This window comes from Parus major, chromosome Z, assembly GCF_001522545.3.
Source record: "Parus major isolate Abel chromosome Z, Parus_major1.1, whole genome shotgun sequence".
Classification (NCBI taxonomy): Eukaryota; Metazoa; Chordata; class Aves; order Passeriformes; family Paridae; genus Parus; species Parus major.
The window spans coordinates 347,744-360,781 of NC_031799.1; the positions used below are offsets into that span (position 1 = coordinate 347,744).

General features: G+C 42.4%; 1 protein-coding gene across 4 annotated transcripts in view; it reads left to right on the forward strand.

Moving 5' to 3' along the window:
- MYO5B (myosin VB) overlaps positions 1-13,038 on the forward strand; it is a 142,689-nt gene that overhangs the window by 103,962 nt on the left and 25,689 nt on the right. For all 4 annotated transcript variants that reach the window (XM_033520533.1, XM_015615102.2, XM_033520534.1 and 1 more), the window contains exons 23-27: positions 3,950-4,034; positions 5,417-5,565; positions 6,312-6,431; positions 7,500-7,637; positions 9,171-9,233. In XM_033520533.1, coding sequence (XP_033376424.1) covers positions 3,950-4,034; positions 5,417-5,565; positions 6,312-6,431; positions 7,500-7,637; positions 9,171-9,233 — 555 coding nt within the window. The remainder of the gene's footprint in view (positions 1-3,949; positions 4,035-5,416; positions 5,566-6,311; positions 6,432-7,499; positions 7,638-9,170; positions 9,234-13,038) is intronic.

The window sequence follows — 13,038 nt, forward strand, 5'->3', positions numbered from 1 at the left end:
ATGGGAACTGCAAGGACAATTAAGTGCAGCTTCTGTGCCTTTTTTTTGGGGTGGAACTGGTCCAACACTGCCACCATTGTACAAGAAGGCATTCTAGTGGGAGAAAGAGACTTCAGAGTGTAGAGTTTGTTTTGCAAATAGCAAAGATGGACCTTTTGCCCTACATTTCTATGATGATCAGATCAATTCTGAGTAACACCCGTTCTCTTAAACTGAGGCACTGAGATGAGACCTCAGTTTCCTTCTGCTAATGCTGGTGGCTGCTCAAGTTAAATCTGTGATACCTCTTCTGCACTGGATTGAATTGAATCTTTGATCGTGCTAATGGAAAGAATTTAGGGCTTTTCTACTCAGTAAATTGCAAAGAAAAAGCTGTTTTGCAGCTGTTATTCTAACAGTACTTGGTGTGTGACAACCTGAAGATGAGTCATTTTGGAAATTAAAAAAAAAGAAAAAAATAAAAACCAAAGAGCCTAGAATTAGCTGTGTTATTATTACAGTGGAAGAATGTCATTTTGAGGCTCTTCTAGTGCACTTCACACAGCACCACTGCTGTGGCCAACCTTCCCTTGAGGCTTTTTCCTCAGGTGCTGTGTTTGGCTGAGAAGGTGTGGTGAAGGACTATGGTCAGGGTGATTTACCCTGAACCTCTGGCACAACTAAAATGTACTTTTGGGTGTGCTTCTCAAAGAGGTGAACAGTCTGTACACTCTCTGTCTGTGGCTGAACCGAGAGAGCTGACAGGTGATCACTTACTCCACTCCTTGCACCTGTGGTGCACCCACACAGGTGCATGTGAAACCAGTGATTTCCTTTTAAAATTACAAGATTCTATTGCAGAGCAGGGCTCTGATCATTAGCTGGTTGCAGGACAGGCTTTTAAGGCCTAAAAGGATGATTAATTTTAAAGGTGATGCAGCTGGGGATAAAACGTGTCTGCTCTTCATTGCAAATCCCCTTTGAGCGCTTGGAGGGCAGGTTGGCTTAATCACTGAAGAAATCCTTTTAAAAAGCATGAAAACAAAGCAGAAGCTTTCCCTTGTTGTAAAAGTGCCTGCAGCAGAGCAAATACTGTGCATTTCACCATGAAAATAGTTTAATTACAAAACATTACTTAATGAGCAGTGCAGACTCCTATTTCTGGCATTACCTTTCCATTGCTCCCTTCAGTTCCTTGTAACTGGGAAGATGGAGAGAACCCATTTCCTTCCTGAAAATATTAATTTAGCCAGAACACTTCCCAAGAAAAATTCTGGGAAGAGATTTTTGAGTTCTTCTAATATCTGCTAGAAGCTGGGAAGTGTAATGAAGCTAAATTCAAGTGAGAAGCAGTTTTCACCTGCGATATCAAGATGACACCATAGGCATGGTTGTAGTGGGACAGATTCCCAAAGACATCTCTGAGTGAGACTGATGAGCCTTAATTTTTTCTGCAGCTCCTGCAAATCCATGTCAGTTATGATTTAGTTTCTGAAAAAAAGTCCTTTAATCTCTTCATCATAGCTTTCTCCAAGTCCTTAATTTTAGAATATGTCTTCTTATTTAATTTTGTGATAAAGTTTGAAACATCTGGGTAAGTACCAACAGCTCTTTCTAGGGCTTTTGGTAGCACCTAATCTTCTTGCTTGGTGAGCTAGGATAATTCACAGCCTGCCCAGGAATTTCATTAGCAAAGTGCCAAATGCCACCATCCTCTCCTTCCAAGACTGGGGGAGGATGTGAGGCAGATCTCATGAGCAGGTTGCTCCAGGGTAACACTTAGATAAGAGCTGCAGCCATCACAAGTGCTCCCTGTTCAGCATCTTCCACAGTAATCTTTTGAAGCAGGTGCTGTTGCATTTGAAACACCTCCAAAGGTCTGTTTCCTGTGGAAGGGTAAGCAGGGGGTACAAAAGTTGCCCATGTAGGTATCAGGGATGGAGGTGTTGCTGCTTGGCCATTTTGTGACCTGCTCCCTTTGCCTCTCCCCTTGTGTAGTGGACCGTTCACGTTCCCACTGGGCTGGGTTACACACAGGTTTTGGACTCTGAGCTTGTTCCTATTTCATGTAGAAACAGGAATGCAGAAAACAAATTCAGTGGCTCAAGAGGATAGCTTAAAAATACCTGTACCCAATCTGGATTAGAAATTTTAAAATCTGGGAATAATTGTTGTGGATTCTGTTAAGTCTTGCTCTTCCAAATATCCTCTCAGCACAGTTGAGAATACTCAAGATTTTTGTCCAGTTTTGTTTTCCAGCCATCATAGCTTTGGGCAGAGAATTCCTTATCGGCACCCAATAAAAATCATTAGTAAAATAATCCTACTGCCTTCAATCTTTTCCTGATGGGACAAACAAGTAGAGGTCCTTGCTCTCCCATTGCAGCACAGGTTTTCCATCCATTCTATCACTTCTGTGTCTGTTTTCCACTCTTTTAAGAGTTCTTCCTGCCTTTAAAAGATGCTAGTGTAGGCAGATGTGATTTATGGTGAAAGAGTGCAGTTTGTTTTGGTACAGAATATTAAATTCTTGGCTCAGTTCACAGCATTTAAAACACCAGTAGCTGTGTACGCTTAAATTGTGGAGTTTTTCACTTTCTGTTTGTACATCCAGACTCCAGCCTTCTAGGAGAGATGCAGACAGATGTGATGCAGACAGCTGGAGCGAATTAACAGGGAGAGTAACAAGTGGGGAGGTTTTTCAGCCTGTGCATGGAACAGGACTGATTCAGTTGTGGCTTACAAGAAAATATTCACCGTGCTTTAGTCCTCACCATTAGTATGTATCTGGCATAGCCAGTGCTGGATAAAATGCCATAATTTGAACATGCTTGTGTGAAAGTCTGAAATCTGTGTTAGGAGTGCATGCCAGCTGGGTTGCCTATAACTTTAATCCAGTGGTGACTGGATTAAAAATTTAGAAAATTTACTACTCTTGGTCTTTGAAAACTCTCATTACTGTGTTTACACTGTTGTTTATCGTTGATGCCTTGAGATCCTTCTGCTGTGTGTTGCCATTTCCTAAGCAGGGGCTATGGGAAGTGAAGGAGCAGGCATAGGGAATGACACATGCTGGGAGGATGTGTGTCCTCCCCTCTGACAGCAGCAGAATCATCCTGCTTAGCTGTGGCAGCACATTTCACTTGACAATATGATGGTTGTGTGTTTTGAGATAACGCTGTTGAATGCACCAGAATTCAGGAAGGTGAATAATGTTCCAGGATTGGTTGCTGTCAGCATCGGTCCAGCCTTGCCGTTGTGAAAAGTGAAAACAGCGTTTTTTCAGGGCCTAGTTCCTGTTCTCATTATTTTTTATGAGGTGATTGTTGTTGTTAATAATTGCTAAATATGCTGCTGCTGTATTGCCAGGGGCCCTGGTACATGTCATTCCTCACTGTACCAGAGGTTCTGTAGTTGTGGGAAGCACTGAAGTGATTCACTATGCTGCATGGATTGGGTACAATAAAGTTAAAAAAGCCTGACCTATTCACTCAGCTCACATTCACTCTGTCCATTTCAGCTCCTGAAGTGCTGTGTCTCTGGGAACAATCAACAGATTTATTTCCCCAGCAGCTGTGGCTTGGTGCTGTGACTTGAAGACAATGATGAAGCCCATTGAGATGTAAAAATAAACCTCTGATTTGATGACCTGATCACTTGCAAGGGCTTCAGTCCTGCAGATCGTGGCCACCAAGTCCAGCTGCTCAGTATTTTGTAAGATTCTGTTGAAAAGGTTGATTTAAGGGAGAAGTGCACTCAGGAAAAGGAAAGTTACTCTCTCTTGTAGCAGTGCATTTCTCCTGTGCTTCTGCTATTGGAGTACAGAGGATAAGCAGCAAAGCACAGGGGAACAGATCTTTTAAAGAGCAAAGAGAGGCTGAACAAAGCCCCGTGTCTCCTGCCAGGTGAAATTAATCCCTGCAGGAGCTCTGCCCTGCAGCCAGCAGTAGCTCTCTGCCTTGTTCCGTAGCGCATCTCTGACCTGGAAGAAGAAAACACTCTCCTGAAGCAGGAAAAAGAGGAGCTGAACAGAAGGATTCTCTGTCAATCTGAAGGTAGGAAAAACTGCCTGTAGCATCACCATGCCTCCCTTAGACAAGGGCTCAATCTTTTCCCCAAAGCTCGTTTTCCCTGCCTTGAAAAGTGCAACTTTTCCCATGACCTGTTCCTGGTGGCTTTTGTCTGTACTTTGTTGTGCAGGTCGTTCTGTTCATGCTGTCCTACTGGTGGGTGATAAGCCAGAAGCCAGTTTAATTGGTGAAGTACGGAATAAAGTACCTAGCAAGGCTTTTTTAGTTCAGTTATGTTAAAGCATTTCATGCAGATGGTGTGGGAGGCAGTGAAGCTGATGGAGCAGGGAATAGCTGTGTCCCAAGAATGATTAATAAAGGATCCAAGGGGCAGTACAATTCACATTTTTGAGCTGTGACAAAGAATTTCTCTAGTGTGACACGAGCCTGTGAGCATTTTTTAAAAGCAGAGAGTTAGCTGACAAGTCAGACATAGGGGGAGCAACCTGGAAAATCCCATTTCACAAAAGGGACTCTCATGCATGTATTGAGCTTTTCTATTTTTTGTCATCCTTTTCAGCTTTGATTTTGCAGCAGGATTTACAAAGATCATCATGCTGTGGATGTAACTATCACTGCTCTGTGGTACTAGTGAAGAGCCTTTTGCTCCTAGCCTAACACAAAATAAAGGAATGAAGATAACATAGTAAGAGGAATCTTGCTGCAAATATTTATTTATCCCTTAAAGGATGCTTTTGGAGCATCTAAGATGGGAGAAATGAAGTGGAAGAGGTTGGTTTGTTGTTCACCCGTTTAAAACAACACACAGTCTACATTTGCCTGGTTCCTCAGGAAGAGGAGGGACTGCGTTCGCTTCCAGAGGGCAGTTTTTAACAAACAACTTAATTTCTTTGGATATAAACTTCTTTGAACCCCCACAGTCTTGCCATGGTAAATGTTTGATGATGACATGAGGAAGAGCTGCTGTAGTTGATTTGCTCCTATGCCAAAGCTGCTGGTGGGAAACAGGCAGGGAAGTTTTTATATGCACAAATGTATTTTCAACATGAATGTATTTCTGTACTGTGCTGGCCTTTTCTTAAGTGGATTTATGGGAGCTGGAGCTGCCACAGTTAAATGATGGTTTGTAGGTGCTGGAGACTTCTCTAACTCAAGGCAAAGTCTGCCCTGCAAGCTGAAGAGCTCAAGCTGTTTCAAATGTTGAGGAAACAAATACAGATTATAATAGTCTCTAAATACTAGTGAATGCTTACATGTATTTTAAAGGCTTTTGTCAGAGAGTGTTTTGTTCATTAGTTGTTACTGTTTTTGTTATTATTTTGTGTTTGTTGTTCCACATGTTTACAAGAAGCTTGCTTCTGAGCCAAAGTTCAAAATTATTTTTTTTTCCCCTTCCTATTTTAAAGATGAATTTGCACGAAACACAGCTGAAGAAAATATCCAGATGAAGAAAGAGCTGGAAGAAGAGAGGTCTCGTTATCAGAACCTGGTAAAAGAGTATGCAAGTCTGGAGCAGAGATATGACAACTTGAGGGATGAAATGACTATTATTAAGGTAATGAAACTGGAATTATCCCTATTTCCTCGTGCCATGGACCTGATGTTGGTGCCTGGATAACGTGGCTCACTCACCTCCAAAACATTTAATAGAACTGCCATTAGTGGGCAGTTTGTGCTTGATAGTTCTAAGAATACCTCTTGGGAGTGGAGCCAAACCGTTTGTGTGCCTTGAAAAAGGAGCTTGGTATTCCATGCTTCTCTGTCAAATGCTTAGAGATGTCTGTAAATCTCAAGAAAAGCTGGATCATGCTTGTTCTTGTCTTGCTTTTGTGTCAGTGATGTTCATGTGTAGGTGTTGGGTTAAAAAAAACAAATAAAAAAAAAAATTCCAGCAATAGTGACTTCAGAATTTCAAAACCCAAAGTCTTTAGGTTCAGCATTGCTAAAGTGTTAGAAAAAACTATGAAAATCAGAATGGATTTGATGGAAACCTGAATGTGTAGAGTCCTGGAGGGTGCTGTCAGCCCCACAACCTTGAGCTCAGATTTGCATGTTCACACTTACCAGGCATCTGGTGTCATAAAGAGTCTTTAATTCATGCAGAATTTTTAAACTGAGCTTCTATATCACTTTTGCACTTCGAAGTGTTAGTATGCATATTAAGGGTAGGGCATAAAAACTTAGAACATGTAATTCTCTATAAAATAAGTATATAGTCACATATTTGCTCCAAAGAAGGAACACTTTGAGAGGAACCCTTTAACACTGGGTGCTTTAAGTGTCTGCATAATTTCTTGGCAGCAAACACCGGGGCACAGGAGAAACCCATCCAACCAGAGCAGCTTGGAGTCTGATTCCAATAACCCATCCATCTGCATGTCTGAGATCGGGGACACCGAGGATGTGATACAGCAGGTGGAGGTACAGTAACTCAGGAGGGAAGGCAGGGGAGCCCTGCTCTAGGGGTGGTGATGTGGGGTTTGCAGCACAGAGGGGCAGTGCAGCTTGGGCAGTGAGGCGTGAGGGATAAAATCGATTCCATGCGTCGTTAATTGTGTGAGAGGGACTGCAGTGTTGTGGTGCTCTGGCAAACTCTACTTGTTTGCAGCATCAGGACTCTAAAAATAATACAGTGCTGTCTTTGGGCCATACCAGTTTAAAGACTGATGAGAATTCATCACAGCTGTTTCACCCAGCACTGATGGATCACGACTATACTGTGATCCTTCTCCGCAAGGACACCAGAATTCATTGCCCTCTTGCCCCGAGCATTTTCTTTCCCATGCATCTTCACAGATGCTTTGCTGGCCAGCACAGCCCCTGTAATCAAATCAACAGTCTCCTAATGCAGGAAAGAGCAGCACAAATTATTCCTTGGCTATCAAGAATCCTGTGGAAAAGGTAAATATGTTTTTTACTTACCTCAGACAGAATAGGCTGCTTTTTAAACTCAATTTCTGACTCGAGAGCACTTGTTTGATGATTAATGTTCCTAGGGTCTGCCACCCCCTGGCAAGACCATAACTTGTGTACCAATACCATGCCTGCAGAAACCCTCAATTCCCTTTGCTGTGTTACATTGTTTTAGTATTTCTGAACTGCTCTGAAAACATTTTCTGATTTGAATACAATCAGTACTGACAATGCTTTGATATAAAATATTCCAGGCAAAGGCAGTTAAAAACCCCCAACAAATAAACACTTGACTAAAAGGGATGCAGGAGGGCATTTTTGATGTTCTGAGCCCCCATCACCTATTGTGCTGTTAAGCATTCAGTAATTTATTAAAACAAGTCAGGTATTTTACTGACATTCAAAATAGGTGTTTACAATGTGGATTTGCTCTTTGGAAGTACACGCATTTCTCAGGATGCTCCTGTTCCTGGCTGTGGCTGATGTAGAGTCAGGGTGCATCTGGCACTGTGCATGGTGATAAAACTTGACACTGAGGTCTCTTCTTTTTTTCTCCTCCTTCCTGTTCTTCTCCAGGAGATTGGGATGGAGAAAGCAGCCATGGACATGACCCTCTTCCTAAAGCTGCAGAAGCGAGTGAGGGAGCTCGAGCTGGAGAGGAGGAAGCTGCAAGCCCAGCTGGAGAAAAAGGAGCAAGAGATCAAGAAATCCCAGGCAAGAGGCATCTTTTCATGGATACTGAATTTCATATTTATAACTGGCTTTCCTTGATTGCCCGTGGCCACATGATGTAGGAATTTAGCTTTGAGAGTGACAAGTTCAACATAAGAGGCTACAAATCCATCTGGAAAAGAGAGATAAACTTTTTTTGTCAACTAGGCACAATTAGAGAACTACTTTATTTATTTGTTTAAGCACACTGGTTATAACATATTTAGGGCAATTATCTTAAGCCTCTTGAAAGCAATGAAATGCAGAATCAATTCTGGCATATGTTATTCCATCAGCACTGACCCTGTGTCTTACGTGTGGCACCCTACATGTTCAACAACCCTCCCTTTTGGATGATTTCTTTTTATTCAAGCATTTCTTTGCTGTTCTAGCTTCACCCCATCCAGCAGTGTCTGGAGTGAGCTGAAAAGCACTTCACACACATGTCAGTAAGGCTGGTGCCCTCAGTTTGGTTTTATTATATTAGCACATTCTGATCAGGTTTTTTTCCTCAGTAATAATCATAGAGAGAAATACAGGTTAAAAGTAGTGTAGTAAATCAGAAATATCAGGATAGCTGTTAGGAGAATGGGTTCTTCATTTCTGTTGCAAGGCAGGGATGTTCTTTTGCTGCATTCTTCCTTCCTTGTGGAAAAAACCCAAAACAAACAAAACCAAATTTCCTGAATTTGAGTTGCTTGCTTGGAAGGAAATTAAAAACATGTATATTAAAAAAATTAAGGTTTCTGACAGCCCAGTGGTAACTCCAGGAACAGGAGTCCCTAAGTCTGAAAATACAGCTTTCTAGGTTGTGGAAAAAATGACTTCTGGGACAGGGGTTTTAGTTGCAGGTCTCTTGTATTTGCTTTCCTTGCCATCTGTAGCCAAGGCTTGTCAGAGGCCAGAGTTTGCTATGAAACAGCAATGCTGTGTGCTTGGTGTCCTGAAGCACTGAAGATGCTCTTTTACAAACTGTTGGGCAAATGCCATCCCTCTTGGCTACATATTTGAAATTTCTGGGGCTTCTGTTGCTTTGTTTGGGAATTATTTTCATTATTACTCTCCAGTGTGATATCAGTGTACCTTTGAAGAAATGCAGTAGGAGACTCAACAAAATCATCAGCAGTAATTATTTACTTGCTTCACTAGCTATTGTTATTGATCACCCCTAGCAATTTGCTGGAAACACATGAAACAGGAGACTTCCCCAGCCTCTCATTCCTGCTGCAGGAGGATTAAAAATCTGTTTTCCAACTGCTGTGTTGAGGATTGTTCCCTTAATGACTGTCATTGTTTGAAAGCTGCAGCGAGGCACAGTTATCAAGATATTAATGAGAGATAAAACCTGTTTCTCCTGGAGTGTCCTCTCCCCCACTAGTGTTGCTGGGATGCTGTCTGATGACAATTAATGACATTATTATGGCTGAACTGGCCAGCAGGGCTGAATGCTGATGGAGACGTGCCCAGCTACCCTGTGGTGCATACCTGTTCCTCTGCCTGCTCCTAAGTACAAATTTACCTTTCTAATCTGCACAGGTAATCGAAACAAAGACTGAAGTATCTTCAGAACATGAAGATTTTGCATACAACAGCCTGAAGGTGAGTGAGAGGCTTTTATTTAGTAGTGTAACCTATTGCATGGCTCCAGAAGCTCAAACAAATGGTGTGAACATGCTAATAATCCAAAACCTGCTGAATTTTGGTAGAGAGGGCAGTTGGAAAGCTGTAGCTCCCCATCAGCTCCTGGGCCAGGGTTGGGCTCACAGATGTTTCTCTCTGAGGCAACATCTGCTCTCTGCTGATCTGCCTGTCTCTGAGTCATCTGTGGAGGTAATGAACCCACTCATGGTGAAGGGGGCTTTTTCCATGGCAGGTATTCCCTCTGGGACTTTGTTGGGCTCCCTTTGACAGGGCACTGCAGGTTTCAGCAGTCTGCTTTGCAGTAGGTGTAAATTCTTACAGGTGTTTCTTGTTCCAGGCTCCACCTCTGCTTCTTACCCACCTTCCGTGTGGTCCCAAGGTACCACTCAGGTCAAACCCAGATAAATCTGTGGTGTGAATTGCAATAATAGCCTCCATCTCCCAGCAGAAGTGCCTGCTGCCCACAGTCATCCTGTTTTTTTCTCAGCTGTTGCCCTACCTTAGAATTCATCTTGCCCCCAGGCTCTAAATCCTGGCAGTTTCTGTCCCCATCACTTTCTCCCTGTGACAGTCAGAGCAACTGATGCCTCCTGGGCTCCTATTGTGGTGTCTGTGGGTTCTATCCTCCTGCTCTAAATGTATTCAAACACTCCTGGCCTTGACTGTTTTAGACCAATTCTTATGTCCTGCTTATCCTCAGAAAACCAGTTCCTGGCATAGAGTTACTAATACATTTTTTTTTATGCTGTTGTTTTTTTCAATGCAGACCTATCTTTCCGTTGTTCCTTCTCTCCCTATCCCCTTAACAAATATTGCAGTGCAACTGGGAAGTCCAGAGGAACATATGTTTTCCTGAATAACATGATGCTAAACCATCTGTTAGTAGTAATACCAGTTTTTGCTTCTGCATCATCTCCTCAGAAAGATGCAAAAAAAAAAGCAGAAATTAGAGATGGAAAGGATGTCCAATCTCCACTAAGCTCTTATCTCTAGCAGTAGATTTTTATGACACTTGATCAATTCTGTTTTATTTTCCTAGCATGGTATTGGTGTAGCTCTGGCTAAATGTGCTGATTGTGATGGAGGGAAACCCCCCTGAATTTCCTGAGTACTTCTGCATAGCCCCTTGGAGAAGCATGGCAAGGTCACTGCCCAAGTGTCTTCCAGTTGGTTAAACATCCTTGTGAAAGGTTTACATTTCCTGACCTTGTAAAGCAAAGTGGAGTTGCAGTTTAGAAGGGCAAAACCCAGCAGATGAGAACCACCACCACCTTAAATGTCTTCTGGAGTTCTAACTTCTGTGTGAGTTCACAAACTGTGTTTTCTTCAAGGTTTAACCCTGGAAGTTCAGAGTGGAAATACTAATTTTGGATTTTCCTACACTCTGCATACTAACATGCTAGCATTCGTACTACCTATCTAACAAACTTTAAAATACAATTTAAATGTTAATATAATTTCATGAGAATAGGTGGCACGTGTTGCTAAAAATGCAGGGTTCTTTAAACTTTAGTCCAAAACAGGTGGAAAATGAACCTGCGGGGATTTCACATTCCCTGTAGAAGTGTTTACCTGAGAAGGACCACTGAAAAAGAGAGAGACAGATACAGCTCCATGCTGTTCTCCCCACATCTGAACCTAGGACACAGCCTGAAGTCTCTGTCTGCAATGCAGGAGTGACTTACTGCTGATTTTGAGGGCTTTTCTTCCCCGCCTTCCCCTTGACATCTGCTTCCATGGCCATGACAAAGCTATTCCTCTCTTCTCTTTCTCCTACTAATTTGTATCTCAAATATTTGTACTTTCTCTGGCTCCATTAAGAGTTTCTTGTGAATATATTTATTTTTCATTTTTACCAACTTAAAAAGACTTTATCTTGGGGAAATAGTCTGAGGTTCCTAAAAGCTCACACGCAGGACAGTCCTTCTCTGGATGCTCTTGAGTGGCTTGTTGAGGTACCAGTTAGTCAGCCATGGATAAGGACATGGACAAGGCTGCTTCCAGGGATCCAGGGGTAGCCTCAGTTTCTCTGGGCACCCTGTGCCAGGTCCTCCCCAGCCTCACAGCTAGCAATTTTTTCCTCCTTTCTGATCTAAACATTATCTATTTCAGTTTGGACAAGATGAGCTTTAAGGTCCCTTCCAACTCAAACAATTTCTGCTGCTCTAAGATTCCATACTTTTGTGTCCCATTTCAGACATTTTTGTCACTCACAGCCCCTCAAGGAGGACAATACGAGTGGTGGATGTTACGGGATGGCTGTGCAGGTTTGGTGTCTGCAGCCAGCACATGGTCTGGTAATTCACAGGTGTCTGCTGTCCTCCAGCTTGGTGCCTTGGAGTAATTATTACTGTAATTATTACTGCCACAACACCCATGATGGCAGGGGTTTGCCTTTGGAATTAGCATCTGGTGGGGAGTCTGTTGTTGATGCAGATTCTGATGGAGGGAAGTGAGTGAGGAACAGTGCTCCATTAGAGAGTGTCGTCTGAAGTTTCTCAGTTTTGTAAGGCTGAAAAGAAATGTGTGAAATTAAATGAATTTACAAGCAGAAGTTACCTGTCCTTCGTAATGGGTAAATATGTTTCTCAGAAGCTACTGTCCCAAAATACACCCAGCCAGATGTTTGGTTCATCATTATCCAGGAATGCAAAACAGGGAGATATGTCCCTTAGACATGCCAGTGAGAAATGAATTTTCCTTGTTTTTTCAAGCTGGGAAAGTGGCAGTGGGAATGAAAACACCGAGAAGCCCTTGCTCTGACTCCATGTTTCTGAGCAACCTCTTCTAGTGGAAGCTGTGCCTGCAGCTGGACTAGATGGCCTTTAAAGGTCCTTCCTAGCTCACACATTCTAGGATTCCAAGCAGGAGCACGATCCATAAGTCAGCTTCTCACCCCTTGCATACCTGGCATGTTTGTTTCATCCTTCAGACTTGGCAGCTCATCATAAAATGAGCTGCATGGAGGATTCTGTTTTCTTTTCCTGCAGAATGCCAGAGGAGAAGAGAGGGGGCAAAATCCTGGCATGGCAGTGCTAACCTCTGTCTTAGGCAGGCTCACACTTCCCCCAGCAGTGCTCTGTAAGCCCTTTGCTAAAGAGTGAAGTTATTTTTGTCACCATTAGTGCTCGAGTACCCCTGCCAGAGCTCTTTAACACTGCATATGTTGGGACAAGTGTGAGTTCAAGTTAAATGCATTCTGACTGTAAAATTTTTTGGTAAAATTTATTTGTCAGATATTTTGTCAAATAAATAAGCATGACTGGACTACACTGAAGAAAGATAATTTTCACTTTGCCAGTAGAAATCTCTTACCACATCCATAGCATTTTATTTTAGCTTCTGATCATCTGTGGCATGTGCTGAAGCTAAAAGGATGTATGAGCTGAGGACAGAAGGTGTTTTAACACTGCTCCATGAAATCCACAAAGAAAGGAGTAGGGAATTGTCACTGTCAGACACAAAATGATTCACACAGACGCAGCTCGAAGTGTGATGAAAGAAGAAGAAAGTTTATTCTGTTTTTTTTCAGTATTTATATATTTTTGACAGTGACCAGGGATTGGATAGTCAGGCCACTACTTTCCTGACTGTACTGGCTGTGAAAGACGTCAATCAAAAGGCAAATCTTTAATGAAATGTATAAACATCTATGTTTATAGTTACTTTCCTGGGAAAGTGGCTAGAAATTATGAAAACAATATGGAAAGGCCTGATTCTCAGGGAGACAGGGAATAGACTCAAATGTAAACTTTGATAAGAG